Source organism: Humulus lupulus, chromosome 9 (genome assembly GCF_963169125.1).
Source record: "Humulus lupulus chromosome 9, drHumLupu1.1, whole genome shotgun sequence".
Taxonomy (NCBI): domain Eukaryota; kingdom Viridiplantae; phylum Streptophyta; class Magnoliopsida; order Rosales; family Cannabaceae; genus Humulus; species Humulus lupulus.
The window spans coordinates 45381029-45396921 of record NC_084801.1 but is presented as its reverse complement, the minus strand read 5'-3'; the positions used below and the strand labels follow the sequence as shown (position 1 = coordinate 45396921).

Here is a 15893-nt window from a genome sequence, read left to right as displayed (position 1 = left end):
TTACCCCATATCCTCTTAATAAATCCTTCAAAAACAGCAAATACTACAAGAAAAAACAATATTCATAACACTTAAAAACTGCTAACCGGGAGTATCGATAACACTTCTGAAAATGCTAACATAGCCCATGTTTTTTAAAGTCCTGTCTTTTCTATAACAGTATTTGAATGTTATGTTCGATGTTATCTTAAACTATTCAATAACACATTTTTAGTTGCTATAATATTCAAATAATAACATTTAGTTAGAGTATTTGATTATAAATTTGGCATTTAATCTTATACTTTTTGCATAACACTTTTCAACTGTTACATTTGATTATTTTGATAGCATTTTTAGTTTGTTATATTATATAAATCATAACGATTTGTTACGCTTATAGTAATAAAATTTTGTTACTTTAGTATGAATAATATATTTTAAATTTTATTTTGATAAGTATACTTATAAAAAAAAAATTTAATTAAAAGATTTTCATTATTGTATTTTGATAAAAAAAAAATCAAAATTAATCATAAAATGTAATTCTTAATAGATTGATAAACTATAAGTATTACATTGAACAATAACTAATTCAAACAATGAATGTGTCTACTTCATGAGAACTTAATTCTAACTTAAGTTTGAAAGCATAACATAATAAAGTTTTATAATCTTGAATATTTTTTACTTCAAAAATGAAAAACAGAAACATTACAAGGTACACAAAAGTAAACCATGCATGAAACTTGCTCCATTCTTCAATTCATCATCCTTTTTGCACTTGTCTTTGTTGTGAGCATAAATAGCTATCACTCCCCCAAGCTAAAGATCACTGAAATTTAAGGAACCTGCTGAAAAGTTTGATCATAAATGAAAAGGACACTATAAGCCCCTAATGGAAACTGAGAAAAATTCCCAAGCTAAAGATCAAACAAACAATAGAACTTGTAATAACACACTCAACCATACACAAAGTTAACAACAAAATGAAACACATGGAAGCAAGACAAGCACTCCATGGATCCAAAAGTAGGGAAATACTCCATTTAAGCAGTAGAAACCATACAATGTGAAAAATACTCCTCTACCTAGATATTTACAATCTTGAAACACAAACAAACTCACACTCCCCCAAACAACCTGTAATATAGTTGCCATAAAGTTTAAATAGCTATTAGTAATCTTCCATGTCTCATTAATACTCAACACAGTCCAAAGGAACTAAATCGCATCAACTAAACCAAACATACCAAATTCTTAATTAGAAACTTAGATCAAATACATTGATTATGTGATACTAAATTGAAATCTCCATAAAAAATACCTCACAGAGATGTTCCTGCATGGGTTCTTCCTTCCAGCAGAGGAGATACCGATGTGACTTGTGTGAGGAAGATAGAGCACCATGACTCGCACCGATGTGACTCGTACCAACATGCTCCAACAGGAGCACTGCAAGCCAGTATTCTTGAAATTACTGCATTCAAGAATGGATGTAAATGGCAAACTAATCATATCAAGTTTGAAGAGGTCCATGTCATATTCAATGTCACCAAAGCCATGATCTTTAACATCACATTTCAACTACTCATTTCTCAAGAAAAAAACAGCTAGTAGTTTTAACAGTCGTAATATAAATTCAGAAACTTGAGAAGTAAAACTCCTTATACAAATATTTCAATTAGATGTTTCCATAGAAATCCTGATGGACGCATATACAAGAGTAGCAAGATGGACGCCTGATTAAATTAAATAGAATTGTTATAAAGAGGGGAAGAAAAGAAAAAGAGAATTGCATTCCAACAATAAAGAAAAGAAATTTAACAAAACTGCAATCCTTAATGCATATAGAACTAGAATATACTTGATTTCTAGTAATTACAGCCACTTCATAATCACATACATCATATACGATACAATTAGACTACATAGTCAAGAAAGTTTGAATTCAAGCCATTAAAAGTGCATTATATTCTTGATCAGATGATTTCATGGTAAAGAGAAGCTCTTGCTAAAGATTACATGCTCAGATAATCAGAGATTTCATCATTTAAGAGATATTTTTATTTTGCCAAAGATAATGGAAGAAACAAAGATTTCCATATTTGTACAAAAATATAAATATTTATAGGAATTAGGATAAACAATGGAGTAACAAAACATAGCATAAACAATGTCGACTGAAAACTCATCAGAATAATGCTTAAATCATATTAATATATCTAATTCAAAGTAAAAATTACAACCTAAATAAATAGCATTACATAACATATATGTATATATATAATCCACATTGTATCAATATCTACAACCCATAACCTTTCCTGTAATACAGTTTGGATTTATGTCAATTATGAAGTGAAAATGTTGATCATGTATGAAGATAATAACAGCTCTAAACATATCCATATCATACCAAGTTGCATTGTACATGTCATAGAACTTGTCAAAGGCTTTATCAAAACAATAGTGCCAAACCAATACCATTAAACCAACAACTGTATCAAGATTAATTTACCAATACCATTAATATAAATTTATGAGGATAGGTTTATGTAGGAAAGAAAGGAGAATGATAATTACACTCACATTCATCCCAAAGGCACTCTGATCAGATGAACCTCTTCTATCCAAATCATCCTTTTCTGTTTTATCTTTCATTTAAGAGTCGCTGAAATCATTGCTCCCTCTAGAGCCTCGTGTCCCAGAAGATATGCCACGATGCAGAGGAAAAGGCCCGGACATTCTTTAACCCTGGACTCACTACACAGAAGAGACTACAGGAAACAAGAAAAAATATATGGGATTAGAAAAGAAATTACTCAATTCGAACAAAAGCAGGATAGAGATTAAGAGAAGCAGACTCAAATCCTACCCTTAAAAGTTTTACAAAAAATAAAATAAAAAATAAGACCAAAGTCGTCAGCTTTCTCAAATGGAATTAGTTTGACTGACAGTAAAAGAGACTCCACCAAAAATGAATAAAATCCTTATAAAAGATGCTGCCCATCAATGTTCCCAATCCAAACAAGTAGAGGCGTGAAAAAAACAGAAAACCCAGATATATTCTTCAATTAAATTCCAAGAAATATGCAAAGTTGGATTGGTTCTTCACTCAAGAGAGTTCAAAACACAAAATTATATATCTTAGTCTTTATGAAAGCAGGCATTTTTATTGAAACAGCATAGTTTCAACAAACATCACAGTTACAAGAAGAAAACCAATAACAGACCTAGAAGGGAAAAAAAAAACTCACCATTCTACTGGATAATCAATTCGAGCAATTTTTTAGATGAGCATAGCCAACATGAGAGTTGTCTGTATCAGACATATAAAGAGCATAGTAAAAGTGGATTCTTTCACTAAAATAATGTCACCTCTAAAATAAATATATAAAAGAAAATCTCATATGAAGAGTTAGGACTAGGGCTATTATTAGGATATATGTTTATATTTATATATTAAAGATTTGATATATAGAAAAACTAGAACCTACATATCATGAAAGATTTGATGTATAAAGATATTCAGTGACTGAAATTACAACTAAAGTGCAGCAAACATGACCACTTCACTAGTGTGATAATCCTGTTTTGCACTCAAATATAGTGTCCCATGTATTATATATTAGATAATTTATTGTTTCCTGATCATTAAAGAGAAAAATACATAGAGAAAAACACATAAGAAGTGATTTACCAGTGTGAACTCAGACACTGTAATGCCTTTTTTCTATATTCTAAATTGAGATGTCACATAACCTTAGCCTTAAGTAGCACAGGGATCTGTCAATACAGTACAGATATCAAATTCCGCAAGAAAAAATTCATCATCAGGAGCTGCTTACCTCTTCACATGCAGAGTTCACAGTGTTCAAACTCTTTTTAAATTCTGAAATCTGTAAGACGATGAGAAGAATTATACAATATAGATTGTAATAATAATAATATTTTAACCACCAATGAAAAGCATAAAAAATATCACCAAACCTGACAATTGAACTGAATCTTGAAAGAGAACACTTGCAATTTTGATTCCACTCTAGGAACTTTCATCAACTCCATAAAATACTGAAATATTAAAAACATAACAAAATAAAAAATGACCTTTTGGGACTATTCCGGCCATGATAGAATTCAAAAGGTATATATATGCTCTCAAATTGACAAGTAAATAGCTACATTTCAATTGGACAATAATGATGTACAACAGTAGTAATTCCATGTTTCTATTACATAAATTGTTAATCTTTTAAGTAAATAAACAGAGGGAAATTAAAAGAAATAAAGGAGTTCGTAAGAAACTAATAAAATAAATCAATAAGTTCAAAACATTTTACTGTTGTGTACTTTAATCATAGAAAGTCATTCATGGACAAGAAAAGATGAATAATGCTTCTTACCTGTTCACACTTTCCCAGGCTCTCCTTGTCACCTGTGTAACCCTGATAATCATATAACAGAAATGATCATAGCCAGCAACAGAAAGAGTAACAGAACAAGTCATAATGCTGTATTTTGAAAGCTGAATTACTGACTTGCTAACAAACTGGTAAGGAGCACAATGTAACTTGCATTAAAGTCTTACCTTGAGAAGTTCCATCTCTTCTTTAGTAGGACAAAATTTTATTAGATTTTCCACCTGATCAACATCTAATACTGATTCATCCATCGCTAGCACTGCAGCCTGAGAAGATGCATGCCACTAGTGTTAAGTAAACACAAAAAGAGTAACCAAACATGTTATTGTTCCATATTATCAAAACCTATAGAGGAAAAAGACTTCAAAAATATGTGAAACGAAAAAGGATAAAAATTATCCTTATATTTCATGTTTTGATCTTGCAAAATCCTAAATATGTGTTGTTTTCAGTCCCAGGCTGAAAGTTCCGATTGCCCATACGTAATGAAAGAAAAACAGACAAATGAAATTAAGTTAACCAACCCATTATCACAGGATTTCATTTAAGAATTCTATATCAAAGAATCTGTATCCCCATTGAAGAGATAAAACTATCCATATCTCCAGATTATTCAAGTAAAAATAAGATCTTCAAGTACAAGTTTACCATCATATCAGGAAGCGGCATCTTAACTTTTGTGAGCATAATTTCAGTGTTGTTTTCCCTCCTCAGGTCAATCTACAGTTTGTAACATGGAAACAAATGGGACAGAAGTAACATCATAAATATCAGAATGCAAAAGAATAAAAAGAAATATCAATGAGAAAGGACATCCTTTTTTACAAGGACACTGAATCATTCACGAAATGTATCTAACAATTGTAACAAGATTAGCAAAGCAAAGAAGAAGAAGAAGAAGAAAGAAAAGAACAGAGCAGAAAGGAACATGATAGGAACCCAAATAGAAAGAACACATAACAGTAGAGAAAACTAAGAAGAATAGGCAAAAATAAATACTGTATGGCAGAATTAAATGAAGAAATGAAAAAGAATGATAACACAGGCATTTCTAGGAGCCTGGGACCTCTCAAGAAAGCTCAAGCAAGAGTCTTCTTAATAATAATGCTAGAAAAAATATTCAATTTCTATACAATTACCAGGTGAACTTTGTCAGTTTTGGATCCAGTAGACTTACGACGCCCTCCAGCTTTACCCCCTGAATCAGCAGGTTTAGGGACTGTTGCAGAGAAAAGACTCTCTATCTCTGACACATCAAATTCTGGAGCACTAAAACAAAAGGAAGCAATATTACTAATTGAGAAAGGTAGAATTTAAATAAACAATGTAAGGAGGATGGATATATTGGTACTTCTCAAAGGAAAAAATAGAAAAATATTACTAATTCATAATAATAGAACGATAGGACAGCAACAGGAGTTGAAATACATTTGAGGATCCCCGTATCTTTGCAATTCTTCCCACAAGCTTCCTTGCAATGCTCTTGTAAACATGCTCCAGTGCAGTGGTTTTAATGAAGATCTTCGAGGGGCAGCAGCAGCGGCCCCCATCCCTATAGGATGTGTCAGCCCATGCCCCTCCCTGCAGATAGGCCTCTTGCATCAGGAATTGCGCCTTTGGCACCAGCAGGAGGAGGTGGAGGAGGTCGCCACCTGGAGGTCTAGGTGGAGGTGGAGGCCCTGGAGCACGTCCTGAAACACAGTTCACATTTGAGAGTTAATATGACCCTAGCAAAATAGAATGAACTGAAATATAATTACTAGCTGTATTACCACTAGTTTGAAATATGCATATTTCAAGTAGAAACAGGCAACCAACACTTCAAAAAGATTATTTGGGCATGGCACAATACAAGGAAACATAGATTATATTTGTAATGAATTGCACCTGGGAATATTGAACCACTAAACTACATCTAAAATCATGCTATATTTTCACTCATTGAATCTCGAATTTAAGTTCAAGTATGGCCATGTTTTCAGATTCATAAAAGGCTGTAAAACAATGAAGATTGTGCTATAGGGAAAAAAAATTAACAGACGAGCACGGATTGAAACACAGTACAAGTCTACAACAATATATACGGCTAACGGTCAGCAATGTACCAACTGATACATAATCAAATTTTTACACAAACCGAATGTTTTCAACATTTAATCTCAAACAAAACCAAGTTTTACAGACATTGATATCTCAGGCATTTGCCAAGTTAATAAAAATATGAGCCGCATCAACTTTTTCCAGCTCAAGATAAGCCTTAAACAAGTTAAACTCTGCACCAAATTTTCTTAAGCAGATTTAAAACTGTTCAGATGAGAAAACCAAGGTTGCTTGCACTGACACCATGAAAATTAGGCGCATTGCAAAATAACAGCTGAAAAGATGGGAATCAAATCAAAAAAAATATTTTAATCCTAAATCAAAGATCAGTACAGTAAAGAGTTTATACTGTTCTTATTTCAGAGATCAGTACAGTAAGTTTTAATCAGGCATCAAAACTTTGTTGCACAAATAGAAAGAATCAATTTTTATGTCTTAAAAAGAAGGGTCAATATCACAAATGCTCTTTGACAATGTAAGTTTCATTGAACAGGTTGACTCAAGGTTTCACGTATATTACTTCAAGAGTCAATCAAATTCCAGTTAATTACTTGGTATCACTCAAGATTTCACAGGTTGGCTAAAACATAAGGAGGTCACCAACTATATCATTAATCCACATAAATAATGGAAAATGCATATAAAAATTATTTTAATAAATAAAATAATAATAAATTAAAAGAAAGAAAAGGAAAGAAGAAACTGGCACAGTTGGTGTCTTTATTTCTACTTCTTTGAAAGTAAGCAAAGACAGAAATAACTTCAATGAAGAGACAAGGCTATAAGATTGAAGCCATAGGGATCAACTACAAGATTCAAACAGAAAACACATTAGAGAAATCAAGTTCTTGGTCTAGAACCATAATAGTCACCTGAAGTAATTGAAAATTCGCTCAATAAAGGAGGCATGCAAGTGTCAAAAGGGTTGAGCTATTAAGATAAAAAGAATTGAAAATCTAAATCATGCCATACTTATGGTTACTTCAAGGACATTTCAATTCTGTTCACACTACGATTGGGCATTCTTATGGTCTTTAGTAGAAATATCACCCAAAAAATTTCTTGTAGTAAATTAATAAAACAGTTTCAAGGCAAATGAATGAAACACCCAGAAACAAAGCAAGTTATAGAAAAAATTATGGACTGTCCAATACTCAAAAATATAACTTATATACATTTATGGATGGAATCTTATGAAATGGAAACCAACGATACAAACACTTTATAAACTACCTGCCAATTTAATTTTCAAGATGATTACAATAAACACCACAACTTTAACCCTCACTGCATCACTTTTGGCAAATAAAGATAGAGTAAACATATATGTTTAAAAGTTGAAGTTGACACCCCACTGGTGAGTATTGACTCACTCATTCAGTCTATGTTTAAAAGTTGTATTTACATGCATTAAAGTTAGTGTTCCATAAAAAAAGTCAGTGTTCATAACATGGGATTTTGTCTTATCTGCAGGGTCGTTATGGAACTAGGAGCAGTGCTGCTTTGACTGCAAAAACAAATGGTGAAGTTACCTTTTATGAGACTTATCTGGACAAAGACATGTGGAAGGAACAATCTGTCAGTTACCAGATTCAGAAGCTTCAGGACAATGGAACCAATCCAGATTCAGAGGCTCTGGCTCATATATAATTTGCTTGTTTGTGCTGTGGACTGTTTGTGAATATGTATATGCATATCTATTATCTACCATATTACTCAAGTCATGCGTATTTATGTTCTAAAAGAAAGCCTTGTCAAGGCACATTTATCTATATTAATATTAAAAAAAACAGCCCAGATTCATGTTTCAGAATGAACAAGAGTTTAAAGTACCATCAGCCATCAACTAGAAAATGATTCTATCTATTAACTTGATAATCAAAACAACCGAACACAGTCATCTGAAAAAACTATAAATGTTTGTTACACTGAATTATTATTATTTTTTATTCTTGCTGCAACTATGGTATGTTAAATTAACATCACTTTTGAAGCCTAGACTCACTTATCTGTAATTTTACAAAGTACCTCAACAGTCCTGAGGACTATACATCATCTGCAGCAGAAAGTCCTTGCGTTCATGAACTGGGCATCCAAAGAAGGCTCTCACCCTTGCAGCATTTGCAATTAGGAAAGTGTAGCCTAAAAATCATGACAGATTACATTAAGAGGGAGAGAACTTGAAAACAAAAATTATTACCACAATCAGATTAAGAACAAAAAATCATCACAAGAATTCTGCTAACCTCACGAGTCCATCGCAAGCCTGAACATACAAGTAAAATTTAAAAATATACTATCGATTTGAGAACTCATACCTTCATTTTATGCTCCAATAAACCAATAAAAAAATGATGCTAACTGTAAATAATGATTCACAAACTTTCTTTCTTTCTTCGAACATAGTACAGTATATTCAATCCCTAATTTAAACAAAAATTCCCACAAATAATCACAATATTATAGTTATATATACACATGAGACAAAAAATTGCATAAATCAAAATTGATGGAGCAATATTGAGAGATGAATGGTGAGGTTTTGGAATGGGGGAGGGGGGCCAGAAAGATGACAATGGAATGAGTGACTAGGAAAGAAGAACAACACCCAGATTCAAACTTCATTAAACTCATACTCATATTCAAAAATCCACATATAATAACTAAAATGAAAGACAAAACATATACTATGAAGAAAACCTATAAGATTATTAAACACACAGTAATTAAAATACCCCATTCTAAGGCTTCGACTACCATGAACCAACCAACAACAACAAAAATAAGTCGAGAGGAAACATACCAGATCTCGCCTCCGTCGTGTGCTGAGGAGAAGAAGACCCACGCATCTTCGAACCCGTGACCTCGCCTTTGCCTCTGCCTCCGCCAGGCGCCGTCACCTATTCTTCCAAGAAAAAGAAGAATAACGGATAGGAGTGAGAGGAGGAGAGGGCAGCGGCTTAGGGCTCTCTCTCATTTACTGAAGAGTAGGAACCATTACCAGAGTGAGGTCAGGACAAGAAAGAGTACCTTTTATGTTTGCTAAGTCGAGCCGATGGGGTGGAGAGCGACTTCGTGATGTTGGAGTAGACCGATCTGACCGCCGGTGGAGGAGAACGACGCCGTGTGTTTGAGCACTCTCTCGTGGAGGCCAGAGAGAATCGATGAAATGAATGGTGAGAATGAAGGGATTTAGGCGTTTAGAGAGAACCCATATTCAGAATGAGAGTGTTGTGTAAAATAATAAAAAAAATGAAAAGTAAAGGCGCCATTACTAATTCACTTGGCGCTAAATATTTCTCCCCGAATATTTTAGAGCTAAATCATTAATAACACTTTAAAAAAGGTGCTATATCTTAACGTAATATTTACTCAAAATTCTTGTAGTGGGGTTAGCCCCAAGAACCATACATACCACAACTGAGTTCCAGAATGAAGTTTCTACTTAGATCTCCTCCAAGTCGACCTGGGCAATTCGATGGCCTCCTCGAACAATTGGCTCCTCAAATTTGAGTTTAGCCCCTCCCTGATTTGGCAACAAGGATCGAAACTGGGTCCATTTATCCTTTGCCTGACTCTGAAAATCATCTTCACCAGCAGCCGGTTCCTTCCCTATCTCTCCGTTTCTCATACCTCTAGACGAATCCCCATCAGTTTCCATTGGTCCTCGAATCCCAAAATCTGGAAATTCCACCATCGAATCCTTGAACACTTCTTCCATCTCCTCTGGTACATCTTCATCCAGCTCAGACTGCTGTCCCTCACAGGTCTCTTGGAGCAAAGGAGATTCAGTCACCTTAGTTCTTGTAGCAGGCTTTTGGCTGTTCTTCTTGCGTCTCGCCATGGAGAAACCAGAGAGCACCTATCGCCTTCAACGTTGATTTCTATTTATATTATTTCTAATAACAAAAAATTGTTATTATTTGTAAGAACAAAAAAATTATTATTATTTACTATAGATGGCGATTGATAAGAGTTGGATGAAATTGAGAAATCGTGCATGTAATGCTTATTGGATTGGTCTCCAAAATTTCATGAATATGGCATCACAACACAAAGATTGTGATGAGAGAATAAGATGTTCGTGCGTCAGATGAATGAATCTTAGACTGCAAACTTTGGATGTCGTTCAAGCACATATATTCGAACGGGGTTTCCAACAGAGTTATGAATAGTTGATTTACAATGGGGAAGTCGGGGAAGATGTTGATGATGAAGGGGTGGATGAAAATGAGCCCGTAGATGAGATGCAAGATGTTGTTGACGATTTCCTTTTACCGAACAATGCTGAAGAAGCTAACAGTGGAGTTATTCGACGAGATTGAAGCTAAGTTGTATCAGGGTTGTGATTGGATATTGTACGCCCTGATTTTCCAACGGGCTATTAGCGAGCTGAGATACGGCCTAAATTATATCAGCCACGTGGATCCCCCATGACCGGAGCTGTTGTCGTCAGGTCCTACCTCGTTAGCTTGGGGTATCCAAAGGTTCGCCAAGATTACTTAAGGACTCTGAAGGCCACAGGTCGAGGGAAGCATCCAGCTCGTGGTACGAGTTAGAGTTGGAGGTTGTGACCTTTTATAAAGTCAACCACGCAAGGTAAACGTGCATATATCAGACATCACGTGTCTGATATATCCCTGACTTCTCGGACACGCAGCATGAATGTGCGTGTTCAGGTGCCCACAACTGGGTTGGGCCGTGCGGCCCATTATCCCCCTTACCTATTGATTAGACCACACTTCATGTGTCAGGTTTTAGGAATTAATCATGAATGTCATAGAAGTGACATGATAGGTAAGAAGGTCACGAGATGACCTTCTTACCAACTCCCAGGTGCCCTCTCCTATAAATATGGAGACCCTGGGAGTTGCAAAGGGTTGGATTCTATTGTGTAAGGAAATACCCTGTAAAAGAATACCAAGCATATAGCAATAATATTGGCTGGTGGAGTAGAAGGATTTTAACCTTTGAACCACCTAAAAAACGTAATTGTGTCACCAGTCCATTTACAAAGATCATTCATCTATTTCGGTTCATAGTTAAGCACTAATCCCTTCCTCTTATTTTCTTAATTACCTGTTGGCGAAGAACCGCGTCAACAGATTGGTGCTTTCATTGAGAGCTAATTAGATTGGTGCTATCGCAAACATCCCACTATGGTGACCACTCGATCAAGACACGATAACGAGGCGAAACAACATGATGGGCAGGAGGCTCATCATACTGCCATCTCCGGTGAATAAATTCCTGAGGTCCAGCATGGGCCGGGCAAACAGCTGGTGGGTCAAGATGACACTGGAAGTTCGGCGCCCCAGCCACCTAATCCAAACCCAGATTTTTACACTGCGGTAGAAATGGAAAACGCTCAGCTGAGGAACCAACTAGCGAAAGCTAGTCAGCAGATTAAGGAGGTGTTGGCCCGACTGCCCCCTCTTACAACCGACGCTAACGTCGGAAAGAGGCAAGGCAAGACTCATAAGTCCCGCCGGGGTAATCGGTCTAGGCCTAGCCGCTCAGACAGACCGCCGGCATCCAACTCTATTCCCTCATCGCACCGTCGAGAGGCAAACTTCAAAGAAATGCCTAGAGCCGAACAACAGTATAGCTACTCGGTCTGAACTTCAACTCCCAGCTCCCAACCAGCATCGAGCGTGCCCAGGAAAGCTCGAGGGAATTCCAGAAGGAGATCTGGGGAGGGCTCACAGCATCAGCCCGTCCCCACCGGCTGTCCTGTGCCTCGTCCAGATCGCCAGGCGCGGCACCCGCAGGTTGGCAGGGCCGTTAGGCCCCCACCTAACTTGATCTGCCCTGATGGAACTAGGATTGCATCTCCGGTCAGACATCCTCCGTCTCCTCCTCGGCCCATCTGAGATATTTCAGCTTATGGAAGCAGCAGGAGAAACCCGTCGTCCGCAGGACCTTCCCGACGTAGCAGGGCGTCGAGAGAGAGCCCAGATCCTCACCCCCAAAGGCGGACTCTGAGCTTTTCTAATGGGAGCTACTGGACCAGCAGTTGCCAGAGCAACCTTTCTGGCAGAGACCTGCGTCAACGCTTAAGCTCGGCGCAAAGTCCTCAAGCCACCCAGAGGGGCGACCTTTGAGATCGCCTTAACTCTCATAGAGGGGAACCAGCAGGAGGTGGCAGCCATGCTCGCTCAGGGGGAGACCTGTCCGAGATATGTAAGGGTGGGAACGCCCCAAATAACCTATCTCAAGATAGGAGGGGCAATAACCCACCAAACGTATACAATGGATCCGGAGCTATTGAGCAGCCTCGGAATAACCAAGGAAATCAGGACAAAACCCTTGAGCGCCTGGCTCAGATGGAGGAGCTAATGAGGAAGCTCTTGTCGAAGAAAGAGAAAGATGAATATGATTCGGGGGACGAGCTGGAGATCTTCGGCCCCAGCATAGCAGCAACGGCATACCCACCCGGTTTCCGTATGCCGCACCTGTCCAAATTCAACGGGGACGGAGATCCGTCGGATCATCTGGGGATGTTCAATACCATGATGATGGCCCACAACATTGGTCCTGAGCTAAGATGTTTGATATTTCCCTCCACATTGATCGGACCAGCTAGACAATGGTTCAAACAAAGCAAGAAAGAATCAATCAGCTCCTAGAAAACTTTCTCTGCATACTTCAAGAGGGCATTTCGAGCCTCCGAGGCCACCCGCGTCAAGGCCGACTCTCTGGCTAACGTGAGGCAACAGCCCAACGAGCCTTTGAAGGCTTACCTGAGCAGGTTCATAGACGTCACTACTCGGGCCAGAGACGCAGATGACAGCTTCATGCTCATGGATTTGAGGACTAGAATCCTCGTCAGAGGGGGACTCTGGAACGAAATACAAAGGAAAGGAGTCAGCTCAGTAAATGAATTACTGAATAGGGCCCAAGGATGGATCAACTTGGAGGAAGCCCAAGCCTCAGCTGCAGGAACCAGCCAGGTCCCTGAGCAGCCCGCTGGAGTGGGAACAGAGGTCGTGACAGCGACCCAGAACGTTACACAGAATAACCAGTTCAGTGGAGGCAAAAGAAAGGGGAACGGCGAGGGCAACCAGCACGGCTCAAAGAAGAATAAGTCCGTAGATAAATTTAAGCCGGTCTACGCGACTTATACAGAGCTCACCCACTCTAGGGAGAACATCTTCCTGGCGAATTCTACTTGCCTCCCCTGGAAGAAGCCGGAGACGTTGAAGCACCAGAAGGGGAAGAGAGACACCTCCAAGTTTTGCCGTTTTCACAACGACGTTGACCACAATACTGATGATTGTAGGCATTTGAAAGATGAGATTGAAACTCTCATCAGAGCCGGCCCCTTGGCTCAGTATGCGCGGAATAGGGTTCCAGCAAGCCGACCTGCTCCGGAAGTCCCGGTCAGTCAGCCCTGGTCTCGGATAGATCAAGACTTCCCTCCTCCAGTGATAGGAGGAGAGATATCCACAATCTTTGGAGGTCCGCATTTCGCTGGCACGAGCAGGGGTGCCCAAAAGAGATACGTAAACGAACTCAAGGCGCATAATGGAGTAGAGTTCGTCCCGGAGCAAAGTCTGCCAAAGCAGTAGCGATTGGAGAGGCAACCGATCATTTTTACAGAAGAAGATGCGGGCCATGTCTAGTTCCCTCATAACGACCCTCTGGTCGTAGCAGTTCAGCTCGCTAATCGGAGGGTTAGGAGGGTGCTGATCGATAATGGGAGCTCAGTAAACCTTCTATTCCGGTCCACACTGGAGAAGATGGGATTGACTGTCGCCGAGCTGAAGGCGACCTCCATGATGTTGTATGGTTTTTTGGGAGAAGGATCAGCGACCATAGGGACTATCGAGCTGGTGATCACCTTAGGAGAAGGGCCTCGGACAGTCTCCGAACTCCTCGAGTTCGTGGTCATCGACTGCCCCGCTGCGTATAATGCTATTTTGGGCCGACCCACACTCATAGCTTTTGAGGCCATCACCTCCGTTCGCCACCTTGCGCTGAAATTCCCTTCTTCCACGGGAATATGCACGGTCCGTGGCAACCAGCTTACCGCTAGGGAATGCTACAGCATTTCCATGAACGGAAAATCGAAACCTGGGCAGCTAGCAATGGCCATCCAAGGTGGAGGAGAGGAATCTCAGGAACCTTTAGCTAATCTTGAGATTGAAAATCCTTGGAGCGCCGATGGGGAAAATATCGTCTTAAGTGAGGATATTGACCCTCGAATAGGTGAGGATAAGTCCAAGCTCCAGGTCATTGAAGAGCTTGTGGAAGTAAGCATCGATCCATAAAACCCTTCACGGATGGTCAAGCTCGGGAAAAACTCTGTAACAAAAGGAAAGCAGAGTTGATTAGGTTTCTACAGGATAACCTGGATGTGTTTGCGTGGTCACATGAGGACATGGTGGGAATCAGTCCAAATGTCATCATGCACACCCTTCATCTGGACAAGAGCGTTCCTGCAAAGTCCCAGAAGCAGAGGCGCCTGGGAACAACTCGGGCTGAGGCCTTAGAGGAAGAAGTAGCCCGGCTCAAGAAATGCGGCTTTATCCGTGAAGCCAAGTTTCTGATTTCGATCGCCAACCTCGTGCTGGTCCCGAAGCCCAACGGGAAGTGGAGGACCTGCATCGACTTCTCCGACCTGAATAAAGCCTGCACCAAAGATTGTTTTCCCTTGCCAAGGATTGACCAATTGGTGGATGCCACGGCGAGGCACGAGCTCATGTCCTTTATGGACGCGTACTCAGGTTATAACCACGAAAGACCCTTTCCCAGTTACTTAGGGGGCATATGGTGCTTGGATATAACCAGGTCGCCTTAAACACTTAGAAGTTAATTCAAATCGATTAATCATTGTTTTTCTTAAAAAACGCGAGATATTGATAAAGGATTAACGCGAACTAAGATCTACCCTGCATATAACCAGGTTCTAAAACTTAGAATTTAATTTAAATCGATTGATTGTTGTTTATCCTAAAGAGCACGAGATATTGATAAAAATTAACGCGAACTAAGTTTTCAAACTAAGTTCCTGGACATAACCAGGTCATAAAACATAGAAGTTAGTTTAAATTGATTGATCGTTGTTTTTCTTAAAGAGCACGAGATATTGATAAAAATTAACGCGAACTAAGTTTTCAAACTAAGTTCCTGGACATAACCAGGTCATAAAAATTAGAAGTTAATTTAAATCGATTGATCGTTGTTTTTCTTAAAGAGCACGAGATATTGATTAAAATTAACGCGAACTAAGTTTTCAAACTAAGTTCCTGGACATAACCAGGTCATAAAACTTAGAAGTTGATTTAAATCGATTGATCGTTGTTTTTCTTAAAGAGCACGAGAAATTGATAGAAATTAACGCGAACTAAGTTTTTCAAAGAAGTAACATAAATACGTAGAAGCAAA

The 15893-nt window shown here is 38.5% G+C and overlaps 1 protein-coding gene across 5 annotated transcripts; it reads right to left on the bottom strand.

Annotated features, from left to right (window-relative positions):
- Positions 1-554: 554 nt before the first annotated feature.
- On the bottom strand, positions 555-7063 carry LOC133801691 (formin-like protein 20). Of its 5 annotated transcripts, none has more exons than XM_062239946.1 (10): positions 5785-7063; positions 5543-5672; positions 5052-5123; positions 4571-4669; positions 4386-4427; positions 3973-4053; positions 3831-3881; positions 2572-2759; positions 1307-1459; positions 555-833 (listed from the first exon to the last, which is right to left on the bottom strand). In XM_062239946.1, the coding sequence occupies exons 1-8, from the start codon at positions 6003-6005 to the stop codon at positions 2640-2642; spliced, it is 816 nt and encodes a 271-aa protein (XP_062095930.1). In that variant the 5' UTR covers positions 6006-7063; the 3' UTR covers positions 555-833; positions 1307-1459; positions 2572-2639. The 5 variants fall into 5 exon arrangements, with proteins under 5 accessions (XP_062095930.1, XP_062095931.1, XP_062095934.1 ...); XM_062239947.1 differs by having other exon boundaries at positions 555-830; XM_062239950.1 differs by having other exon boundaries at positions 5832-6204.
- Positions 7064-15893: the final 8830 nt, after the last annotated feature.

Coding starts and splice junctions, on each gene's coding strand:
- LOC133801691 (XM_062239946.1), bottom strand. CDS start 6,005: ATGCAAGAGGCCTATCTGCAGGGAGGGGCATGGGCTGACACATCCTAT. Junction 5,673..5,784: donor CGTTCTATTATTATGAATTA/GTAATATTTTTC, acceptor CTTTTGTTTTAG/TGCTCCAGAATTTGATGTGT. Junction 4,670..5,051: donor TGCCGCTTCCTGATATGATG/GTAAACTTGTAC, acceptor GCATCTTCTCAG/GCTGCAGTGCTAGCGATGGA.